Below are 26,055 nucleotides of genomic sequence, written 5' to 3'. Positions count from 1 at the left end.
TCACTGTGGTGGTCTTATCTTTTCAAAGTCTGACATACAGTATTTTATTCATATTTACCAGTATAGATTTTTTTTTTTTCTTTACAACTTGAGGGTCTCAGTTTTATAATGTTCCAAATGTTTATTAGGAGCATTTTTAATCATGAAGCCAGCGCATGTTACTGCAAATCTGGTTAAAATCTGGTAGTTGCTCAATAGGACCTAAGGATTTAAAAGAAAAGACAGTTATAACTAAATAAAAGGAAAGTCCTTAGCCAACTTTCTGCATGGGAGACTAGGAGTCAGGCTTACCAACAGCAGCAACAGCTGGACTCTTATCATAAATATATTTGGTACACACTTCTCGAATTATCTCAGCATTTACAGCCTGAAAAATTGAAGATACAAGCATTCGAGGTTTTTTGTATTAGTAAAGACATTGTATACCTGGAATATTTTAGAGCTAAAGCAAATTTTATGATACCTATCTTGAGCTGTTGTATTAATAACAAAGATTGTTTTACACAAGATCCAACAGTATCTAAGGACTACTTACATCAATTCTTGCTTCAAGCTCAGGGATGGGAATTCTTCGATTATAGCATAACATTTGCCTACCTATATCTTCACAGATGGGAGTGGAACCTGTTTTAATGAAAAAAGAAAACTAAGGACTGGAATCTAGATAAACCATGTGAAAAAAAGACCTAAGTCTTTATTCTTTTACCATCAAGTTGCAGCAACATGTTTGTTTTCAGAAGATTTTTGGCACGAGCAACTTCACTTTCAGTGACACTTGTACACAGTCGCATCCTAAAAGCCATTTGGAAAAATCAAAGGTCAAGTAATTTGAAAATGTTACGTGTTTTATGAGTTAATGACCTAAAGAAAGAAAGGATGCTATATTCTCTGTTATACCACAATGTACAATTGATTATGAATTCAATTTAGTAAAAAGTTGAAATTACTATTGATCCCAACAGGTTACACAAAGTTAAAATATTACTGATAATTTTCCTGGTAGGGTTAATTTCTCAAAAGGGATATGGTTAGCAGAGATTCACTACAATATAAAAATAGGCTGACTGCATTTTGAGAAATTCTACAGTCATTTTGAAAATTTGTGAATCCCCATGTGTTAGGATCTGACTTGCTAGGGGATAGATAGATCAGTGGGTCACTGGTTTCTCAAAAGAATCTAGCTGAGTCTAATTTAAACCTAATAATTAAGTTAATGATTACATCTCTTTAAGTCTGGCTCAGACAGTAAAGCGTGTGCCTGCAATGTGGTAGACCAGGGTTCAATCCCAGGGTCAGGAAGATCCCCTTGAGAAGGAAATGACAACCCACTCCAGTACTCTTGCCTGGAAAATCTCATGGATGGAGGAGGCTGGAAGGCTACAGTCCATGGGATCACAAAGAGTTGGACACAGCTGAGCTACTGCACTTCACTTCACATCTAGCTAGAGCGTAAACCATTTAAGAATGGTGTAGGAAAGGGACCAGAGCTAAATAACAGTTTTCCAAGAAGCCGTGGGACCTTCTGCCTGTCTCAAGGTACTAGATTTGACTAAAACACTACATTTCTTTTAGCAATGGCAACTTCAGATTCATTTTTAACACAGCCTTTCCAAGCCAAATAGGTTTAGAAATATTTCCTAAAATTCTAGTTGGCGTTTAAACATTTTTAACTTTTAAGATCTTTCTGAAGTAATCTGCTACTTAATGATTAAGAAGTTTATTTTTGGTTATTGTGATAGGCATGGGAAGTTTATCAGGACAGCACAGATAAATCTAATGGGAAGGAAATAAGCTTCATACTTCATATTTTTGCCCAGAGCTGTTCTTCAATGACATTGTCCTGATAGTATAATCTAGGGATTCAGTACCAGATTTCAAAAATAAAATTAAAAGACATCAGATCAGTTTCATGGGTGCATTAACATTTATGGGACAAAGGTCCATAAAAGAAAGGGTATTTCATACTCCTAGTCACACAGAGATGAACAATGATTTTTCAGAGATCTTGATAGTGTATGAATTACAATATGTTGAGCCAGTATGGTAGTAAAAACTTGCTACAGGGACTTCCCATAAGGGATGATAATCAAGTTATAGGTTTTAAGATGTTTGACAACTTATGTCTACATGAAAAGAAAAAAAAAAAGATCTCTTTGGATATTAAATATCTCTGTGAATATTCATAAAGCAAAATATTAAAAAAAAAAAAAGAAGAAGTTTCTATAATATAAATCAGCTTCACATGAAACCCAGAAGAAATGTGATCTTTAAAACATTGCAACAGTTGCTACTGTAGAACAGTACTTAGTCTTGTTCTCTTAATAAAATGCTATCACCATAAAAAATTAATCACCGTCAACAGTGTAAAAGAAAATAGTCTGAATTGGTAATTCTTAAGCAAGATTTAAATTATTTTCTCACCATTCTTTTTGAACAACATGTAGCATATCTGCAACAGTGGCTGGTTCACAAACCATATAGATTCCCCACAATCCTGTATCTGTGTAGGAAGTGTTGAAAGACTGGAAGCTATGGCAGAGGTTGCCATGACAGGTAAGCTGGGCCAGCTTGCTAGATAAATTCTGAAAGGAAAAGAAATTGTCCAGAAGAACTGTAGGTATACATGTGCAGACTACCAGAAAGAAAAATGACATGTAGAAATAGTGACTGCCCAAAAAGGCTGAGTTTCTCAGTTTTATTCAGCAATATCTCAATAAAAAGTGAAAATTCAATGAAACTAAGAATTATAGTTACCTCACCAGCCCAATGCATCATCCTCAGAGAAAGTCATAATGTTAAAAGAGTTAATCCTTAGAATTTGCACCCACTTCTAAAATAATAATCATACTAAGTCAGAGAAAAGCAAATATATCACTTATATAAATGTAGAATATTAAAAAACAAAGATACAAGTGAACCTATTTACAAAAGAGAAACAGACTCACAGACTTTGGGATTAACGTATACACACCACTATATATAAAATAACAAGGACCTATGCATGCCACAGGGAACTCTTAAGTAATACTCTGTGAATGGATTTATACAAATATGTATCACTTAGCTACATACCCAAAACTAACACAACTACATTGTAAATCAACTACAGTATAAAAATTAAAACCAAAAAAAAGAAGTGACAGATCCCGTCAGGACAGAGCTATCCCTAAAATTAAAAATGGGATGATCTCACATACTGTAGTTCAAGCACATTCTCAGGATCCCTTGGCTAATCCAACCCAGCATTCCACTTCTAGCACTGACTGACGTGGGATATGGTTATTAATTATGTGTTCCAGCTTTGCTGAATAATCACTTATAAAAACCACATAAACCAAAAAACTGAATAAACTATGCCAATTTGCTTTGCCAACAAAAAAGTTAAAAAGTTAATTTAAGAAGTAAAATAATGCACTATTACCAACGTACTTTGTAGAGCTTTTGGCAGTTTGCCTAAAAATCTGAAATATAGCATGTGAACCTAAGATATTTGTATGAAATATATTTTGTCAAAGTCTTTGAGTACAAATATATACATTTTGTTAGTTATTTAAAATCCTAAAATGATGCTGTTGAGGTGCTGCACTCAGTATATACTGTCAGGAAATTTGGAAAACTCAGCAGTGGCCACAGGACTGGAAAAGGTCAGTTTTCATTCCAAGGGAAATGCCAAAGAATGTTCAAACTGTCATACGATTGCACTCACTTCATATGCAAGTAAGCTTATGCTCAAAATCCAAATCCATCAAGTTAGGTGTCAGCAGTATGTTAATCAAGAACTTCCAGGTGTACAAACTGTGTATAGACTAAAGGTAGAGGAACCAGCGATCAAATGGCCAATGTTCACTGGATCATAGAGAAAACAAGGGAATTCCAGAAAAACATCTGCTTCACTGACTACAATAAAGCCTTTTACTGTGTGGATCACAACAGACTGTGGAATATTCTTAAAGAGATAGGAATACCAGACTACCTTACCTGTCTCCTGAGAAACCTGTACACAGGTCAAGAAGCAACAGTTAGAACCAGACTTGGAATAATGGACTGGTTCCAAATTAGGAAAGCAGTATGACAGGGCTATATATTGTCACCCTGCTTATTTAACTTCTATGTAGAGTACATCATGCGAAATGCCAGGCTGGATGAATCACAGGCTGGAATCAAGACTGCTGGGAGAAATATCAATAACCTCAGATATGCAGAGGATACCACTCTAATCGCAGAAAATGAAGATGAACTAAAGACCCTCTTGTTCAGGGTGAAAGAGTAGAGTGAAAAAGCTGGCTTAAGCCTCAACATTCAAAGAACTAAGATCATGGCATCCAGTTCCATCACTTCATGGCAAATAGAAGGGGAAAAAGTGGAAGCAGTGACAAATTTTCTTGGGCTGCAAAATCTGTGGATGGTGACTACAGCCATGAAATGAAGATCCTTGCTCCTTGGACGAAAAACTGACAAACCTAGACAGTGTATTAAAAAGCAGAGAAATAACTTTGCTGAGAAACATCCATATAGTCAAAGCTATGGTTCTTCCAGCAGTCAAATACTGATTCGAGAGTTGGACCATAAAAAGACTGAGCACCGAAGAATTGATGCTTTCAAATTGTGGTGCTGGAGAAGACTCCTGAGACTCCCTTAGACTGCCAGGAGATCAAACTAGTCAATGGTAAAGGAAATCAACCCTGAATATTCATTGGAAGGACTGATGCTGAAGTGAAGCTCCAATACTTTGGCCACCATACTTTGATGTGAAGGCTTGGCTCACTGGAAAAGATCCTGATGGTGGGAAAGATGGAGGACAAGAGGAGAAGGGGGCAGCAGAGGATGAGATAAATTTTGAAGTAACTTCAGACATAACAGAATAGGAACAAAAATAGTACAAAGAATTACCTTTTCCAAATTCCTTAACAATTGTTAACTTATTTTCCTTTATCAATTCTCTTTAACATATTTTTCAACTGTTTGAGAATATAGTGCAAATATCCTTTTTACCCCCAAATACTTAATATGCACTTCTGAAAAACAATGAATTTAACCTTACTACAGTTATAAAATTAGGATATTAATGTTGATATAGTACTATCAATGAATCCGTCTATCCTTAATCAAAATTTAACAATACACCAAAAGAAAGTTTTTTTTCTTGCCTGGGAGCAATCCAGGATCAGTTCATATGTAAGTCAAAATTCATAGCACAGTTTTATCTTCTCATTTATTATGGAAATTTACTTTTAAAATCACATACCATTCCTCCTCCGAAAGAGCGATCCCAGTTGCCAATCAGTGTGTTTGCAACCATGAGACAGATTGTATCTGGATGTGCCCAACCAACAGCTTCAACAGCTACCGCAAGATGTGCCAAAGGCATCTTGTCATCCCTCACTCGAATCTAGTTGGGATAAAGGATGCAAAGCTCTAGTTGAGATTACCACTCTATAACATGCTTGACAATAAACTAATTCACCAGTGCTATTAATTGCAAACTTAAAACGCTCACCATGACACTCTTGTTTTTTAAACAATCAGGCCTCATTATACTCCATAGTTCAGAAGGATTTCACCAAAAGATCTCTAGTTGAAATACTACAGACACGTAGCTACCAGATAATTAATGTGGTCAAAAAGCTTTGCATTATTTAACTGGCAAAAATAATCATCAGTCTGAATTTTTCTGTCTAAATTTAGGCTAATCTCAACAGGCTTATTTTTGTACTGCCAATGCTAGTCTCATGTAACTGCCAAAATCAGGCTTCTTTCCAGATACTAATATATGAGCATCATCCCTAATGTGGCAAACAAAGCTTCTAATGAGGCTTAAAGAAATAGCTGACAGAGAGCAGATTTCTCTAGACGTTCTGGCTTTAACAGCTACGCCCAGAAATGTACTGTGGGTAGACTCAGTCAGGAATAAATCTAATAGTGTCAAAATGTGGGATGTTTTTAAAATAAAAGATTACTTTTATGCCCTGCCAATAGGAAAATAGGCATAATGTCAAAAAGCACAAAAAGACCAAATAATACTTTCCTTAAAAAAGAAAAATAGGTGGTTAAATACATGGAACAGGAAGAAATATAAGCAACTGAATCCATATGCATTTGGACTCCTTTGGTTTCCTCCATTTTACTGTTAGGAACAGGCACATTTTGTACGAACGGTCATAAATACAACACAAGAAACCAAAAGGGTTAAAAGCTTAGGACGCTCGGCCTACCTCACTTCCTGTGAATTTGCACAGAGGCAGAGCTGGTATTTCTCCTTTGTGTGTGGACAAAGATTCACCAAAATGAAATTTTGCTAAGTCAAGCAGCTCATCATGGGAAACTCCTAAATTGAAGGAAAATATTTCATATATCCAGCAGCAATAAAATGTAAAGCACACAATTAACTGCCAGTACTTCTGTTTACAATGAGCTTAAGGTGGTATAACTGATACAGGTTACACAAGGACTACTTGCAGTCAGTAAAAAGCCTTTTCAAGAGTAAGCTCACAAAGCACATTTTATACCTGGTTGATAAGACTTGCAGTTGCACAGATTTCTCATTCTGAATAACAATCAGTTTTCATCCACTGATTCAAAGATAAGGATAAGATAGCTTGAAGGTATTACTTTCCATACAAAATCATGTTATATTAAGTAATTAAAAGTCCTAAATGGTGGTGGTGATGGTGGTTGAGTTGCTAAGTCATGTCTAGCTCTTGCGACCCCGTGGACAGTAGCCCACCAGGCTCCTCTGCCCATAGGATTTCCCACACAAGAATACTGGAGTGGGTTGCCATTTCCTTCTCCAGGGGATCTTTCTGACTCAGGAATCCAACCTGGGTCTCCTGCACTGTAGGCAGTCTCCTGCATTACAAGTGAATTCTTTACCAATTGAGCCACTAGGGAAGCCCCCAAAAGTCCTAGTTGCAAACTAGCAAAAAAGGGTCACTTTTCAATAAAATTTTTAAAGTAGAAAAGAATATGAGCTCTGTATCATTTAAAGAAAGCTGGACATACTTTATTCTCTGTGCTCTGCTATCAAAATTCAGGACTAAAATAACCTCATACAGATTCCTGAATAAATTCATAGCTAATCAAACACTCACTATTTGCTATCCAAAATTTAAGAAGTACTTGGATTCTATAGCCCTATTTTCCAAACTTGAGCCTAAAGAGATTCAGTGAAAGATTCTTAAACTTACAAGACTAATTCAGGCATGGGTAAGTGCCTTAAAAAATATCGCCACGCAATTTTTTTTTTAATGAAACATTCCATTAGAACATAAAAGCACAACTTACACCCATATTTTCCAAAGAATCTCTGGTATAAAACAAGACAGTGAATGATTATATACACGTTCTTTTCACAATCACTACATAGGAGAGCCACCTTGATTATCAGTCCAGACGGTGACAATAGGAAGAACTTGGTGGTACAAAGATGACAAGCAGAGGGTAGACCCGTGAGCATGGACACAATTCTCAGCACCTGGCAACCACCTCCACTGTTTTACTACCTTTATCTGTAGCCCTCCTGGTTGGATGTTCCAGACTTTCAGCTCCTGTCCCAGTACCACCTCTACTTACCTCTATCTAAAAGGCAGGGGAGCCAATAATTTCTTTTCTTTTTTTTTTTAATGAAGCTGGGTCTGGCCTGTTTCACTGAATTTATAATGCCACTGCTTATAAGAAACATCATCGCTTATGTACCAATAAGACAATATGCTAATTAATCTAGGATAGGCCATTAATTGTAAGATATCCCAACTCTGACAATGTCAAAATGAACCAATGAACTGTGTGACAAAACCCACTGCATCCATATGCCACCAACAATGGCAGAATCTCCTAGACAACTTAGTTGTTGAGGCCCCATCCAACCAACAGTGTCCCCTTTCCAAGGCAGTTTCACTGTGGAACTCCAGTCACCACCAGCCATTTTAGAAACAGTGTTACTAACTCGAGAACTTTAGAGCACACAGAGCCACACAAAGGTACCATGTTTCTGACAGTTAACCTCATTTTCATCTTCTTCATTATTCCCAAGTAATAAAGTCTATCCTGGCCAACTAGAATTTTAAATTATTATCATTTCTAAAGGAAAATTTACACAAAAGAACATGCCATGTAAATCTTCGTTTTGTCTTAAAAAGAGAAAATAAAACTGGAAACCAATAAAATGTACTATTTGCCTAAATTCAGACTACCAGGAAATCTAGCAAAATCTAACCTGAACTTACTTTCTCTGTTCCTCCAAGGAGGCCTTGTCCTCATGCCACTTTCATGTTCAAATTCCCATTAAATAGTCTCAAAATCCCTTGTATACTTCCCCTTCTCAGTAATTAGCAGATCTACTGAATGAACGAACAGATCAAAGAATGAATAAACAACGTAACATACTCGGGCCATGCCTGACCAAGGATGAAGCTAGTTCTCAAGAAATAATTTAAAATCTCAAGAGATTCCCAAACTGTTGAACACTATCTTCCACTGTCATTATCTTCCAGCTCACCCATCTGCCCTTTCCTTGCAAGTAAATTCCATTATGTATGTACACTTATATACTAGAGGGTCACTAAGCTTTCCTATTAAAAAACTCTACTAAGTAAAGAGAAGACGGGGGAAGTCCAGTTTCAGTGTTCCGCATTGCCCTTACCCAGCATACTAAACAATTTGCTCTGTAAATGAAAACTCTAAAGATATCTCCCAACAGGATCAAACTGATAAGCATATCACTGTTTAAAATAGTCGTAGAAATTTAAACTTACCTCCAGCAGCAGCAAGTACTATTCTTGGTCCCTTATAATGTGTGGTTATATAATCCACTAAGTCCTTACGATTTATAGATCTGTAAATGGAGTAAGAAAAGCAGTACTAAAGGGAAATTTAAAAGCAAAGATCCTCACATAATATACCTTTATACCTCACATAATATACCTCACATAATATACCTTTAATATCCAATTAAATTGGATATTAAAGTTATTCTAAGTTAAATGCAGTCAGAAATAGGATATATACAACAAGTATCAAAGAATTTCAACATATATATATATATAAAATGTAGTATCATCACTTGTTTACTCCAGAAATAGGACCCAGATACCTGAAGTCAAGTAGGGCTAAAGGGTCATTCAAGTACTATAATGATACCATTTCATTCAGATTATTGGGGGTAAAAAATTACTTTCTGAAACATACTTTTTGAATGTTTGTGAATGTTAATTTTCACAATTCAAATTTTTTCTCAAAAAAAAAATCTGAGAATTATACCTACTTGATATTTTCAGTTGGTCCCAAAATTGTCCGTCCAAGTGCAGTATTTTGATAAGCTGTAGCATGAAGATAATCAAAAACAACTTCTTGTAAATTGGTTTCAACTTCCTGCATCTCTCTAAGGATTACTCCACGTTCACGTTCAATCTCTGCTTCTCCCAATGTGCTGTTTTGTATTATATCAGCAAGAATTTCTACAGCTAATTGAAAATAAAACACAGGAAGAAACACTGAGTCTTAATTTTCACTATTAATATCTATTAAATTAGCATCAGAAACCATGATAGTGACCAGCACTCAATACTGAATAAATGATTATTACACTGGAAGAAATAAATGTTTCTGTACATTTGATATACCTAAAAGGAATAAATTAAAATGAAAAATATAATCCCCTGTGGTACAGATGAGCTTGGAGAAAATTCCTAAATTTGCGAGAATTAGTGTCGTCTCAAACATCTTTCCCCACTTAATTACAATTAATGGTCAGTGCTGGTTAGATTCTGACTGTTTATCAAAGACTCTGATAAATGATGATTCAACAGAGCTGGAATAGTTAACAGTTGTAGAAAAGGATAATTACCCCAAAAGACATACATGTGACTATCAAAGGATAATTAAGTGACCCTTGGGGAAAACTGATAAAACCTTCAAATATTTATACAAAAACAACCCTAATTTGTAAAAAGTCACAAGTAAACTAAAGGATATATCATGCTATTAAGCAATTTTATCAGAGAAAGTACATACTTCTCCAAAAAAGAGAAACCTAAACTATCCTTGAAGAATTAGTATACAGTTGTAATCACAATCTAAATTTTAGTAAACAGAAAACAAATTTATCAACTTTCATTATGTTACCCTGCTATAAACTTCTGTTCTTTAAGTTCACTTAAAGTGGACTTGTTTCAGAAGCAAAAATGTTTCAGTACCAAGGACTTCTGTAATTAATTACCTCTACATTGCCCAAAATGACAAAACAGACTGCAAGAATAAGCTGGGACTGAGATTATGACCAAGAGGAAAAAATAATTTGTAAAACCAAATTAAAGCTATCTGTCCATCTAACACCATGTTGTGAATCAAATAAAAAATGCTCCAATAAAATTTAAAAACAATAAAATCCCATCTGTCCAGAGAAGTAAAGGCCCAGATGGGTAAGGAAGAGCCCAAAGACAGATGGGAAAATGAGAGATCCTGTATGAAGAGCCTCCTCTATTTGGAAGTAGTAGTCTAGACTAGTACCTAAAAGTGGGGATTCATATTTCCCAATATTTATGTTTTAATAAGAATCTTCTTTCTAATGTATATTTAATACTGAAATTTAAAAGCATAGATCCTCAATAACATACCTGAAATTAAATTGGACCTTAAAGATATTCTAAGTCAAATGCAGTCAGAAATAGGATATATACAAGTATTAAAGAATTTACATACACACACACACACACACACACATATATAATACCATCACTTGTTTATTCCAGAAGCAGCTACAAACCCAAACAACCTGGAGTTAGGTGGGGCAAACTATATTTAGGTATTCTAATGATACAGTTTCATTCAGATTGGTCATCACCAGAGATGGGGGAGGGAAAAATGAGTGAACTGTTTTAGGTTTATTTTTTTGGGTTTTAGTTTAAATAAATTGAATTTTAGAAATTCAAATTTGAAATTGAAATTAATGTAAAGGAAGCTAAGAAAGAAGTGCACTCCAGGAGGAGGAACCAGAATATGCAAATGAAATAAAGAAGCAAGCACGTTCTGTTCAAAAACAAAGCCCGGCAGTCAGAAATATAAAATATGTTCTGGCTTGTAAGAGAAATGAAAAATTCAGATAACAGAACAGAGAAAAAACAAAAATAAAAAGTAGACAGTAAAAGTGAACATATAATAAAACAGTTAAAAATCATTTACTACCCAGGTATGACTCTGGAGGAATTAATATTTGAATCAAGTGTTAGGACCTGGTTTGTACAAGTCTTGCAGCCTATAAATATTTAATATCATTTGTCATATTGGTAGAAAAAATAGGTGCCCCCTCACCCGGAGTTTGATTCACTTATTTTCACATTTCTGGGGTTTACTCTTTCTCAAGAAACATAATGAAAACAGTACTAAATTGTTTCTGAATGCCTGTGAAAATTACATATCTGCAGTATAAATAATAATACCTCTTGGCAAATCTTTAGAGAATGCTTTGGCATAATATACAGTCTGCTCTCTGGAGGTATAGGCATTGAGATGAGCACCCATATTTTCGATTTCAAGTTCCAGATCTAATTGGGATCTCTTTTTGGTGCCCTGAAATAAAAGAGAGAGAGGGGGGAAAAAAAAAAAAAATATATATATATAAATATAAAATCTCTTCCTTTATCCCTCATTTGTTCTACACAGTTCAAACAATGAATAAGAGGTGAGGACAGAAGCCTATGTACAGTTTGATGTAAGGACCAAATTTGGTTTCTAAACTACATCGGGCTTCAGAAATAGTGACATACTTTCAGATGACATTTACATCCCAAGAGAAAATCTTTGTTTCACCTCTACAGAGCAATTATCAGTAATTATTCCAGGTAATTATCCTGAAAAAAGAAAGATTCTAAAAAATAATAAAAATAAGACATGCTATACTTTTGAAGTAGTATATATAAGACATATATATAGTCTTATATATAAGACTATATCACGTAGTCTTAGAATAAGACTTTGTGTTTACTATCTCTTAAAATGTATTTAAAAAATAATCTTTATAACTTGCCTTGAAAGCCATATGCTCCAGAAAGTGAGCTGTTCCATTATTCTTCTCATTTTCATATCGACTTCCAGCATCAATCCAGAGCCCAACCTTAATATAGTCAGGTAAGAATTAGATAAGACGTCTTCTTCTTTCTTTTGAGGGGATAAGGTAGGGGTGGGAGCAGTGTTCTTCCTTTTTCTGACAAATGCTTTCCAGTCTTAACATTAAAGTTTTCTTGACTGGATTGACAATATAATCCTATGAATTATGAGATTTAAAAATTTTAGTCGTCAGTCTACTGGGTGCCGCAAACACTTACTTGGCAGCTTTACTGAGGACCCAGATTGTTAGCCCAGTGTGTTACTACAGTCAATTATCAAGTATAAGATAAAGAACATCAGAAGAGACTGTCAGAAAATCTAGGTTAAGATCCTGTTCTGTCATGTATGAGTTGTGACCTTGGACAAAACCATTTAACTTCTCGAATCTTGTTTTTCAACTATCAAATGGATGAAATGATCCCTGCTACAAAGAAGTATTTTAAAGATCAAATAAGACAAGATATGTAAAAACATCTAGCACACGGTAGTCCAGCAAGTATACGGCTCTCATTATTATCAACACTGCACAGTACAACCTGCTACAAGATGTAGTCACTTAAACTAAGCACACACGCATCCAGTATGGAAGTATTACAAGAAAAGCGTCACAAGGGACAATCACTCGTCAAGGCAAAATAACTGCTGCTCCTTCCAACTACCTGCCAACCTACTGAAAAGCTTTACACGTACAGTCTGCTGTCTCCTAATGAGGGGTCAAACTAAAGCACTTACTGTGCATGTTGCAAGCCCAGAGTCTTCAGAGGCCACCCTGAGTCCATTCTCCAAACAGGTTACTCGAGTTTCAGGAACATTCAGAACAACTTGTGCAGCAGCCTGTGTACTTCTCAATCTGTTTCCTCCAAAATATAAAGACTGGTTGGGGAGAAAGGAAGCAGCAAAACATATCACTGTTCTTAATACAAATTACTGATTGGAAAACCAAATCTATGTCAAAGAGACTCTAAAGTACTCTTTCCTCCTTAACTTTTACTTCACTAGATCCACCCCTTTGCCTACCCTAGGAATATTCCTCGACCAACCACTTTCCTAAAGCCAGCAACAAGTCTACAAACATGCCCTTTCCTGAAGAAAAATGAACAGTTTTTGTCATTATCCTAAAAGAAACTACTTTTATTTCAATACTTCTAGAAATGTTTAGTACTCATAAAGGGAACAAGAAGGGGAGAAAAAGGTCAAGAAAAGGAGAAAAAAATATAAAAATACACTCACAGCATAGAAATACTTAGCTTCCACTGTTAAAGAAAAGCAAAGTTTTGAAAAGGACAGAAAAAGAGGGTAGAAAGAAGGGTAATTACTCAAGATACACTCTGGCTGACTGATTAATTGACTATGGACTATTCGCAGGTCCCCACATGTTTTCTTCTTTATACATATGTTAAAAGTCCCTCGAACTCTAGAGAAAGCTAGTCTCTTACGAGAAAAATACATATACAGACAAACTTTTCCTTTAGCTGCCCCAGGGTTCACAGGAACCAGAGCTGATGATCAGGACGACAGCCAGTTTTAGGCAAAAAGGGAACTCGGAGCGGATGGGGGTGGGTCCTCAGTTTTTAACAGCAACCCCCACCACCACCCCCCCACCCCCGCCAATTGTAACCACTGCGATTTTAATAATCAACACGCACTCTTTATAATGACTGAGTAACTGGGGGAGGGGGTTAGTAAACCACGGTCATCCCACACGTCCCTGGCAGGTCACGCGCTGCGGGTGACCAAAGCCAGCCCAGCGCCGACGGGAATAAGCGTCCCCGGCAGCCGGATGCCCCACGGGTCCCGGCTAAGGCCCGATCCGCAGGTGGAGGTGTGTGGGGCGGACGCCCGCGGCCCAGCCGGGCGCCCGCGGCCCAGCCGGGCGCCCGTTAACTCAGGGTCGCCGCACAGGGTCCTGCGGGTAAGGCCCGGTCTAGCCTGATTCCAGGTGGCACCCAGACAAGTAGACGGAAGCTCACCCGCCCAGCAGCGCCTCCGATTAGGAGCCTCTCGGTGAAACCGCAAAGCCGCCGCCGCGCCGCAGAAAATAGCACCGCTCGGGCCACCGCCGCCGCCGCCATCGTCTCAGTTTGGGACTGTAGGAAGGGTGTGCTTCCGGGGTCATGACCTGATGTCCCAGACGAGAGGGCGGACCCCACCTAGCGACCATGATGGGAATGACAGTCCTGTAAGCGGTCTTGGAATCTTTCAGGACATGGTGCTGACTGAAGAACACGAATTAGGGAGTCTGTAGAAGCCCCTGTATCAGCGGTTACTTTTATCTCCTACGACGTGCAAGTGCACAAATGTAGAAAAAGGTAACTTGGGGCAACATATTATCCCAGTGGTGGGTAAAATTGATTGGAAAAGGAGGGATTTGATCCGTAATATGAGGAACATGATTCCTCACTGTCCTTAGAGGAAGTCTCTAGTGCATGGGACGGGCGTGGTAAGGGGAGAGAAGCAAGTATCAGTGTTGACACCTATTCACACTTCAGCACCTTACAGTCTGGCTCATCCCATGCCACAGAAATTGTTGTGAAGCCACTAACTGCTGAAAGATGGACATACAATCCTTGACATGGATTTCTTTCTTCATTGTATCTGTTTAAAATTTTTGTTTATTTTTTCCTGCATGGGGTCTTAGTTGCAGTACACGGGGTTCTTCCTTGCAAAGCGCAGACTTCTCTAGTGGTGGTGGGGCTCCAGAGCACGGGGGCTCTTTAGTTTGGGCGCCTGTAGTTGACTATGAACTATTGTAGCTCAGTAATTGCTCGCGGTGGGTGTAGTTGCACTGTGGCATGTGAGATCTTAGTTCCCGTGACCAGGGATCAAACCCATATCCCCTGTGTTGGAAGAGGACTCTTTCTGTTAAGATTTGTTTGTTTGTTTGGCTGTGCTGGGTCTTCCTTGCTGTGGCAGTGGGGCTTTCTCTACTTGCAGAGAGAAGGGTGCTATTGTTCCATTATGTACTATTCTGTTATCTTGCACGGGCTTCTCATTGGAGTGGCTTCTCTTGGGCTCAGTAGTTGTGGCACACAAGGCTTAGTTGCTCTGAGGTATGTGGGATCTTCCCTGGACCAGGGATAGAACTGTGTCCAGTGCATTGGTGGGCAGATTCTTAATCACTAGACAACCAGCGAAGCCCTGGAAGAGGAGTCTCAACTACTGGACCACCAGGGAGGTGGACTTTCCTCATTGTATCATTCTATTTTACTTTATTTATCTATTTTGGCAGTGCTGGGTCTTGGTTGCTGTGCAGGCTTTTATCTAGTTGCAGTGAGCAAAGGCTACTCTCTAGTTGCCACTGAGGCACCAGGAAAATCCTCCTTTAAGAGCTGCTCTTTCTTCTAGTCCCTTCTTTTACTTTCTTGGGCAGCTCTTCATGCACATATATCTTAGTGAGACTAAAAATAGCCAGCACTGTACTAACTGTACTATTCCTGTGCTCTTTTATAGATGTAGAAACTGGTATAAACAACTTGCCTGAGTTCAGTTTAGTTCAGTTCAGACACCCAGTCGTGTCTGACTCTACAACCCCATGGACTACAGCACACCAGGCTTCCCTGCCCAACACCAACTCCTGGAGCTTACTCAAACTCATGTCCGTTGAGTCCGTGATGCCATCCGACCGTCTCATCTTCTGTCGTCCCCTTCTCCTCCCACCCTCAATCATTCCCACCATCAGGGTCTTTTCAAATGAGTCAGTTCTTCGCATGAGGTGGCCAAAGTATTGGAGTTTCAGCTTCAGCATCAGTCTTTCCAATGATTATTCAGGACTGATTTTCTTTAGGATGGACTGGTTGGATCTCCCTGCAGTCCAAGGGACTCTCAAGAGTCTCCTCCAACACCACAGTTCAAAAGCATCAATAATTCAGCACTCAGCCTTCTTTATAGTCCAGCTCTCACATCCATACATGACTAGAGTTCAGGATACTAATAATAGGCTGTAGCTCCAAAGCCTTTGCTCTTAAGGCTTCCTACCTTAAGCTGAAAGCTGATGTTCCCCAGGGTTTTGGACCTCGGCCTGGGCCTCTTCCACTGCACACTCTCCCTGATGGTTTCCACTTTCACCTGAGGCCTTCCCTGTTTGTCTTTCTTTTGAGACCAGGCCACTTAACCATTCAGTGACTAGACAACTACACTTTAATATCCCATTGGCACCTCAATATCAACTTGTCCAGAATGCACTTCACTGGCTTGCTCCTAAGTCTATTCTTGTATAGTCAATGAAAACAGCCAATGATACCTCCATTCATTAGACATCCAAACCAGAAACCTGGATTTAATCCTCAGCTCCTCCCTGTTTCTCATTCTCAACATCCAATTAATACACCCCTTTCCAGCCTTTTCAATCTACTCCAGCCCAACTGTCATAGTGTTTGGAACAAGGGGTCTTTTTTGAGTGCAACTTTTAGTATGATAGTCCCTTTGTGAAGAACCCCCCAGTAACTTCCCTTGGTCAGGATAAAGTGAAGGCTCCTTAGTATGGAAGATAGGTCCCTTCATGAGCTGATTCCTGCTTATCTTTCCAGACTCATCTCTCTCCACCTCTCCCTTCTGCTATGATCCACAGGTTCAGCCTACAGGATCTATTATATAATAAAGACAGCCAAGTTTATTCCTTCATGTTTATAAAACAAATGTGTGTTAACAATAAAGAAATACAAGCATCATACATATATACAAAAATATTTAGGTATAACCACAGGAAGCACCTGGGAAATTTCAGCACATCTTAATTCAAACTTAGCTTAGGATCTCAGGGGAAATGACAGGATAAAGACCTCTGCAAATTCTCTCTTCTTTTCATAAAATAAATGAGAAAACTGAATTGGCCAAAATATGAGACTCTCTGGTAGTCTAGTGGTTAAGACTCCGGGCCTCCACTGCAGAGGGCATGGGTTTGATCCATGGCCAGGGAACTAAGATCCCGCATGCCACGCAGCATGCCTAAATAAATAAATGAAAAATAAAAATGGCCAGAATCAACATTTTCAAAACTCTGAAAATTAAACAAGGCTTGCAGTAATCTGGGTGCTATTTTTTTTTTTTATCCAGTAAAAACACTGAAATCTCAGTAAAAATACTGAGCTTCATACTATTCTAACTTAAGGGTTTAAAACTATAGTGTTTAACTCTGTCTTTAGCCCCTTGCCCCTAACTCGTACCCTTGAAAACCAGGATCTCACAACCAAGGTGAAAATCAGTAGCCTGGTAGCCACCAGAGAGGGCAAAATTGGGTTGGAATTCCTTCAAGGCCTCAAATCCAGAGAATCTAAATTATTTGACCTGTCTCATGCTCCACTGGGGCTTCCCTGGTGGCTCAGCGGTAAAGAATCTGCCTGCCAATGCAGGAGATGCAGATTTGACCCCTGAGTCAGGACGGCCCCTGAAGAAGGAAATGGAAACTCACTCCAGTATTCTTGCCTGGAAAATTCCATGGACAGAGGAGCATGGTAGGCTACAGTCCATGGCGTTGCAAAGAGTTGACATGACTGAGCAACTAACACCCTCACATCTTTCACTTTTCATGCTTTTTTGGATGACCTCACTTGTGAGTTTGCCTTTATTTGACCTGACTTGAGGCCAGAAGCCTTCTTCTGGAGATGTTTGTCGATAATATTTAGAGGCAGCTGTCTAACTTTAGGTGGCTGCTTGGAGGTAGCAAACAATAGGCAAACCAAGAAGCTTAAAAGAAAAAGCTAGGGCCTCAGTTGTCCATATAAGGATACCTCATTTTACTGCTCTATACTTTTTTGTGTCTCACAAATGTTGTGACTTTTAAAAATTGAAATTTCACGGCAACCCTATTGGCACCATTTTCTCCTGGGTCATTTGCTCACTTTGTGTCTCTATGTCACATTTTGGTAATTCTCACAATATTCCAAACTTTCTTCACTGTTATTATATTTGTTATGATGATCTGCGATGTCAGTGATCTTGAATGTTACTAAGGCCCAGATGATGGGTAGCACTTTTTAGCAAGAGATAATTTTTAAATTAAGGTCTGTACATTGGCTTTTTAGACATAGTGCTATTGCACATTGCAGTATAGTATAAACATAACTTTTATGTAAAGTGGGAAATTGAAAATTCATGTGACTCACTTTATTACAATATTTACTTTATTGTGGTAGTCTGGAACTGAACCTACAAGATCTCTGAGGTCTACCTATAGAGGCTTTAAAAAGCCCAGACAAAAAAATAAAAATAAAAAATAAAAAGCCCAGACATATTTCTGGGAGTCTGGAAAGCCCTGCACATGTCTATGGCTGTGTGCATACTCAGGGCTGTACACATGCCCAGGAGAGACCTGAGAACCCACTGACTGACCTCGAGGCTCTGTGCAAGCAGGAAGAAAAAGCTAAGGCTGAGTTGTCAACTGCCTGGCTAAATGTTGAAGGTATACACAGAGCTTCTTGACAACGACTGAGAAGTTCATTGGATCTAGGCATTCATGGAAGTATCTGTGTAATTATTAGCTGACCATTAAGATATTTGAGCAGAAACTTCAGTGGTAACACATGAATTTAAGGAATTCATTTAGAAAAGTCACTAAAGCAAATAGCAGCGACTATATCTTGGAGAGAGTGGAATCTGATATCCAGAACTGACACATTATATTAAGTGTCTAGTTCTCAACAAAAAAATTACAGTTCAAAGAATTAAGAAAATACAGTCGCGCACAGGAAAAAACATCAAAGTAAATGTCCCTGAGGAAACCAAGACATTGGACTAAAAAGACAAAGACCTTTTAAAATAAGATGTTTTTAAAATGTTCACAAAACTAAAGGAAACAATGTCTAAACAACTAAAGGAAGGTATGAGAATTATGTCTCATCAAATACAGAATATCAAGAAAGAGATAGTAATTATCTTTAAGTCAAAAGCCTGAAATTAAAAGATATAATAAATGAAATGGAAAATTCATTAGATGGGCTCAACAGCAGCTATGAACAGGTAGAAGAAAGAGCCAGAAAGTGATGATAGATCAACTGAGATTAACAGTCGGTGAGTTTAAGAGAAAAAAAATGAAGGGAAATGAACAGATCCTCAGATTTCTTTGAGATACCTTCATGCATTCCAACATGCACATGATGGGAGTTCCAGACAGAAAGTACAGAGAGAAAGGGAGGGAAAGTATCTTTGAAGAAATAATGATCCAAAACACCCAAATTTGATGGAAAACACTAATCTACATGTCTAAACATCTGAACAAAGTCAAAGTAGAATAAACTCTAAGACGTCTACACCTAGACATATCATAATGATAAAACTATAGAAAGAGAAAATCTTAAAAGCAGAACAACTAAGATATCTATTCAAATCCTTTATCCAAGTCTTGGTAACAATTTTGAAATAATTCACACATCATATAATCCTGCCACTTAAATTATACGGTTCAGTGACTTTCAGTATATTCACAGAGTTGGGTCACCATCACCACCAATTCCAGAACATTTTATTTACCTCAAAAAAAGAAACCCATACCCTTTGCTGTCAACCTCCACTCTTACCTTTTCCCCCAACCCTAGGTAACTACCCCAAAAAATTTACTTTGTTTCTTGACAGTTTTGCCTTTTCTAGACATTTCTAAAAATGGTGTAATAGAATGTATAGTCTTTCATATAATCATTGAGTATACTTGTTTCTTGTAATCAAGGACTATACTTCTTTCACTTTACATAGTATTTTCAGGGTTCGTCCATGTCGCCGAACATGTAAGTCCTTCATTCATTTTACTACTGAATAATGTTGTTTCATGGATATACACCTGTGGATCATTTCCACCTTTTTGTTCTTATGACTTATGCTGTTATGAACATCAGTATACAAGCGGACATCTGTTTTCATTTCTCAGGTATATACCTAGGAGTGGAATTGCTGTGTCAAATGGTAACTCTACACTTAACTTTTTGAAGAACCATCATATTGTTTTCCAAAGTGCCACTAGCAGCACGTAAGGGTTCTAATGTCTCCACATCCATACCACTAGTTGTTATTGTCTTTTTTTTTATTTAGCCATCCTAGTGGAGGTGAAATGGTATCTCATTGGGATTTGAGTATGACTTTGATGTCTGGGGGACTGTAGGGGAGGTGGGGAAATGACTTATAGCAGAAGTGGCCCCTGGAGAGCCCAGGCGTGTTGGAGGCACTGAACTCCCGGTGGAGGCTGTGTTGTACGCATCCTGCTTAGCCTCTGATTCCTACTCATTTTCAGACCTTGCTTCTTCAGTCTCTCCACTGAGTCTGTGAAGCACAAAAGTTTTTATTTGATGAAGTCCAGTGTATTTGTTTTTTTTCTTTAGTTGCTTGTGTTTTAGGTGTCATATTAAAAAATGCACAAAGATTATGAAGATTTACATCTGTGTTTTCCTCTAAGAATTTTATAATTTTAGTTCTTTCATCTACGTCTGTGGTCCATTTTGAGTTAATTTTTATAATACCATATGAGATAGGATGTCTAATTGTCTCAGCACTATTGTTGGTATGGTCATGATATTTAAATGGGTTGACGTTTATCACCAGTCCTTTTATGCGGCTTTTCTAAACTGATTAATCTTTTGACTGAATTTCATTCTCAAATAGTTGTTGCTAGTTTTGTTGTTTTGAAAGTTTCTTTATGGATGTCAAATTCCTTTAAGCTTTTCATGTTTGAGAATATCTGCTTTTGTCTTTATCCTTGAACAATATTTTATCTGGGCTTGATATTCTTGGGTCACATTTTCGTTTGCTCAGAATTTCATAAACACAGCTCCATTATTTTCTTCAATATTGCTTTGGAGAAACAGAGGCTAACCAGATTTGTTTTAACTACCCTAAGTATGGCTCACTTTGTCTGTTTGAAAATCTAAGAAAAAAATAGTTTACCCTTGAAGTCTAATAACTTAACTATGGATATATCATAATATTGAGTAATTTTTTTCTTTTTTTGAGTAATTTTTGTGTTCAGTGATTTTCATCAAAATTTCAGGGAACACAATATAGTTTTTCAATCTGCAGATTCACATCTTTCTTCATTTTAGGAAAATTCTCTTTGTTTACATATTCTGGCATTCCACTCAGTGAGTTCTTTATTGGGGATAACAGTTCTCTTTATGATGAATTACTTTATCTGTCTTCCATGTTTATTAGCATCTCTCCAAGTTCTTGAAGCTTTGTCATTTTCATCTCAATCTTTTGTGATTATCTCAAGCCAGAAATAGACCCACACACATCTAGCCAACTAATTTTTGGCAAATATGAGAAAGTTATTTAATGGTCAAAGGATACCCTTTCCCACAAATGGTGCTGGAGCAGTTGGATATTTCTAGATACCCTCCCCACTTCCCTCAGTGAACCTCAGCCTAAATCACACACCTTATATAAAAATCAACTAAAATTGAATCATAGACTTAAATGTAAAACTATAAAACTTTTAGAAAAACATAACATAAAATCTTTGGGATGTAGGGCTAGGTGAAGAATTTTTAGACTTGATATCAAAAGTTAATTTCCTGGGTGTGATATTGTATTACAGTTATGAACAATATTACCGTTGGACAAGATAGATAAAAGGTACATAAGATCTCTATACATTATTTCTTTTACTTCAAAATAAAAAGTTGAATTTTAGGCAAAAAAGAAGTTACAGTTCCAAAATAATTTTGTATTGTGGGAAAAGAACCATGTGGGAAAAGTACTGTTTCTATCTACTGATCATCACGTATCACAGTCAGGTGCACGCACGCACACACACACACACACATTAGTCACAGAGGTTCTTACAAATTGATATAGGAAGAGAAATTTAGAATTGTTCATCTGTGCATAACTAATAAGGTAATAAAGCAAATTGCAAATGAATTGGAGTAAAAAAATCTTTGCATGTTTCACAAAGCTTTCCTGATCCAGCATTTTCTACAGTGGCCCTCTAATGAGGAGGGAGCTATTAGCGAACTATGAGGTGTGTAATGTGACAGTTGGAGCAGCTCTCTGCATCTGGCTATGGTACTAGCAGCCTTTGTGCCCAGTGTGGACCACTGAAGTGCTTTAGCTTTATTTCCTTTTGTTTTTTTGCCTCTCAATGGAGGTTACATTGAGTGGGAAGGAGGCCCTGAGTTGAATGTATAATCACCATGGGAACAGAGGCCACAGTCAATCCCTGGGAATGTAGCTTATGGCCCCCCCACATGACTATTGTCAAAGTCCTTCTTACGCATTTTTTCTATGTCTTGAATGTTTCTGAGTTTGAGTGAGTGTGTGAAAGTGTGTCTATGTTTGTCATTCTTATAGATTACCTGATTTGTCCTTGAGGACAGAGGCAGAGGAAAATGTAGGGTACTTTATACAAACAATTTCACATCCTTCAAAGTTCTGGTTTGTGTTTATTAACTAGGAATCAATTATAAACAAGTGTGGTAGGAGAAAAGTAATTCATGAAAAATCTGAACTCCCACTTACATCCACTCAGGCCACTGTTTTTTCTATAGGAAATTAAGTCCAGCATTTATGATGATAGCAAAATCTGATTTTATGTCTTCCTCACCTTTATTTTCTGCTGGTCTACCACTGCTACTAAGTCACTTCAGTCGTGTCCAACTCTGTGCAACCCCATAGATGGCAGCCCACCAGGCTCCCCCGTCCCTGGGATTCTCCAGGCAAGAACATTGGAGTGGGTTGCCATTTCCTTCTCCAATGCATGAAGGTGAAAAGTGAAAGTGAAGTCGCTCAGTCGTGTCTGACTCTTCGCAACCCCATGGACTGCAGCCCATCCATGGGGTTTTCCAAGCAAGAGTACTGGAGTGGGGTGCCATTGCCTTCTCCCTCTGCTAGTCTAGATGACTCCAAATTTCAAGGATTTTTGCATACCCTGTGGTCTTTCTGGGACTCTTAAATCATGAATTTCCTCCTCATCTTGTTCTCCATTGACTATCCATTCAGTGCTCCTTGACTCACATTGGACTGATATGTACTAAATGTTTCTTCCCCTGGGCTCCATTTACTCCACAAACCTTCCCAGAGACTCTGTCTTTTTTGTAGTGAAGACCTACAGTACCTTCTAGAAAGATATTCTGCTATGGATGACTCCAGTAGGGTGTGTGTGTGTGTGTGTGTGTGTGCGCTCAGTCACTAAGTCACATCTTTAGGATAGACTTAAACTTATTAAATCTTCACAGGAGGCATCCAACGGGTCTGGTAGAGAAGGAATGTAGAAGACAGAGTATCTGCTAAGTCACTTCAGTCGTGTCCGACTCTGTGCGACCCCATAGACGGCAGCCCACCAGGCTCCCCCATCCCTGGGATTCTCTAGGCAAGAACACTGGAGTGGGTTGCCATTTCTTCTCCAATGCATGAAAGTGAAAAGTGAAAGTGAAGTCACTCAGTCGTGTCCGACTCTTAGCGACCCCATGGACTGCAGCCTACCAGGCTCCTCCATCCATGAGATTTTCCAGACAAGAGTACTGGAGTGGGGTGCCATTGCCTTAGGTTCTAATTAAATATTGGAGAAGCTTTTATAAAGATCTTAACACAAATACACAAGAGTACGAAATCACCTGGGTCACAGGATGCTATTCAACAGACATAAGATTCTTACAAAAGTGAGAATTGAACCTATTTTCAACATTTTCTCCATTATCTGGTACCTGAGAAAAGAATAGGCAATTCAGAAACTATAGGAATGATGATCTGCCAATTAAGTAATTTAGATTTCCAGGGAGGGGCTCACCTGGTGTCTAGTGGTTGGGAATCTGCCTCCCAATACAGGGGTCAAGGGTTCAATCCCTGTTTCAGGAAGTTCCCACAGGCCACGGAACAACTAAGCCCCCTGCGCCACAGCTACTGAGCCAGTGCTCTAAAGCCCAGGAGCCACAATTACTGAGCCCCTGCACTGCAAGTACTGAAGCCCACTGCACTTACCAGCCCATGCTCTGCAACAAGAGAAGCTACTGCACTGAGAAGCCCACACACCCCAACGAAGAGTAGACCCCGCTTTCTGTAATTAGAGAAAGCCAGCACATAGCAAGGAAGACGCAACACAACCAAAAATAAATAAGTAAAACTTTAGGCTTCCAGGGAGAGAAGCTAGTCAAGTCAGTTTGGTTTTCTATCTACCTGGATCTTTTGTATGCATCCCTCTCTTCTTAACCCTGGCTGATTTCACCATGTTTGTATAGAGATAGCTAGTAGTAGTAGTATTGTTAGTCACTCTGTTGTATCTGACTCTGTGACCTCATGGACTGTACCCACCAGGCTCCTCTATCCATGGAATTCTTCAGGCAAGAATACTGGAGTGAGTTGCCATTGCCTTCTCCGGAAACCACCAGAGGAACTTTCAAAAGCACAGAGATCTGGGTCCCACCCATCTTCACCATCTGGTCCTAACCCCACCTTCGCCCAGATTCTCCCCCTGCCCTCATTCTGTTGCTGTCACTCCCTTCCGGACTCCTGGGAGTGCTCTCTCAATGAATCACTTGCACAGGCATCCCCACTTCAGGCTCTACTTCTAGAGAACTTGCCCTAAGATGCCCACAGTAGAAGTGACATTCCTCATTTTTGTCTCATGTCCACCTTCTTTTCCTTCACTGCACTTTTCACAAATATCAATTTTATGTTTGTTTGTGGGTTAATTCATTGTACCTGTTTCCCTATTAGCCCTGTCCTCTGTGAGAGTGAGGACCATGCCTGTTTTACCCCCAAAAGTTGCACCATGTCTAGTCCCGTGGGGGAGCTCATAAGTTGTTGAACAGATAAATGAATTTGTGATTTTGGTGTCTGTCTTCAAGATGAGTGTAGCTGGTAATGGATAAAATGCATACATGGTATCTTGGACTATGACTTGGAAGTTGTATGGGGCTCCTTTATGTGTTTCTAAGTGGAAGCACTTAGAAAACTAAACTTCGCTAATTTACATTCTTTGCTCAGGAGGAGGAGGGTGGAGGGGTAGAAAATAGAATGGCAGGTGGTGGTGTTTCTTTATCTACATTAGAGAGGTGAGAAAACTGAGGTTCAAGGGGATTAGGCCACTTGCCAAGGCACAAAGTGAATGAAGGTCTGAACTCTGAATCTAATTTCAGGCTTTCTGACTCTAAAACCCATGCTTTCCTCCTCCAAGGGTTTCTTTCTCTTTCAGCCTACTAGCTTATTTAATTAAATTATCTTGGACCAAATATAAGTAAAGGTTTAAATATACGAACTTTGAGTTAATGTTAAAACTGGATATAAATCTTAAAATCCTCTTATGAGCTGCCATTAGTCAATCTATAATAATGTACTGAACATCTATAATATGTTAAACATTGATCTCATCATGATTAAAAAGGGAAGTTAATCGGAGATGATTTTTAAAATTAAAGTACAATTGATTTACAATATTGTGCTAGTTTCAGGCATACAGAAAAGTGATTCAGTTTATATATATATATATATACATACACATATATATGTATATAATTTCAGATCCTTTTCCATTCTAGGTTATTACAAGATATTGAATATGGTTCCCTGTCCTATATAGTAAATCCTTGTTGTTTATCTATTTTATATATAGTGGTGTGTATCTGTGAATCCCATTCTAATTATCCTGTCCCCTTTCTCTTTGGGAACCATAAATTTGTTTTCTATGTCTGTGTGTCTGTTTCTGTTTTGTATTCATTTGTATTACTTTTTAGATTCCATATATAGGTGATATATTTGTCTCTCTCTGCTTTGCTTAGTATGATATTCTCCAGATCCATCCATATTGTGCAAATGGCAATATTTCATTCTTTTTTATGACTAATATTATATTGTGTATATATATATACACACCACACCTTCTTTGTAAGTAGAGATGATTTTGATTTTGAATTTGCTGCTGGCCCAGTTGTTCCAAGGTCACCTGATGGAATTAAATGTACCTGTGTTTCAAGGACTGTGTTTCAAGTAGCCTAGCCTCTGTATCTCCAGTTTCATCTCCCTCAAAGCCATGCTTAACCCCAG

The 26,055-nt window shown here is 38.2% G+C and overlaps 2 protein-coding genes across 2 annotated transcripts in view; one reads left to right on the top strand and one right to left on the bottom strand.

Annotated features, from left to right (window-relative positions):
- Positions 1-4: 4 nt before the first annotated feature.
- Positions 5-14,177, bottom strand: PMPCB (peptidase, mitochondrial processing subunit beta). The gene is given in 13 exon segments (NM_001034613.1): positions 5-201; positions 292-367; positions 536-624; positions 707-792; positions 2,422-2,582; positions 5,246-5,389; positions 6,213-6,325; positions 8,751-8,830; positions 9,260-9,458; positions 11,433-11,562; positions 12,020-12,106; positions 12,832-12,972; positions 14,070-14,177. Coding segments are annotated over 13 exon segments (1,473 nt in total). The 5' UTR covers positions 14,172-14,177; the 3' UTR covers positions 5-136.
- An 85-nt stretch (positions 14,178-14,262) lies between these two features.
- The window catches only part of NAPEPLD (N-acyl phosphatidylethanolamine phospholipase D), a 92,363-nt gene continuing 80,570 nt past the window's right edge, over positions 14,263-26,055 (top strand). Inside the window, exon 1 of the mRNA XM_024990878.2 lies at positions 14,263-14,408. The gene's annotated coding sequence lies outside the window, so the exon portion shown is untranslated. The remainder of the gene's footprint in view (positions 14,409-26,055) is intronic.

This window comes from Bos taurus, chromosome 4 (assembly GCF_002263795.3).
Source record: "Bos taurus isolate L1 Dominette 01449 registration number 42190680 breed Hereford chromosome 4, ARS-UCD2.0, whole genome shotgun sequence".
Classification (NCBI taxonomy): domain Eukaryota; kingdom Metazoa; phylum Chordata; class Mammalia; order Artiodactyla; family Bovidae; genus Bos; species Bos taurus.
The sequence above is the reverse complement of the archived record's forward strand: the minus strand, read 5'-3'. Positions and strand labels throughout refer to the sequence as shown.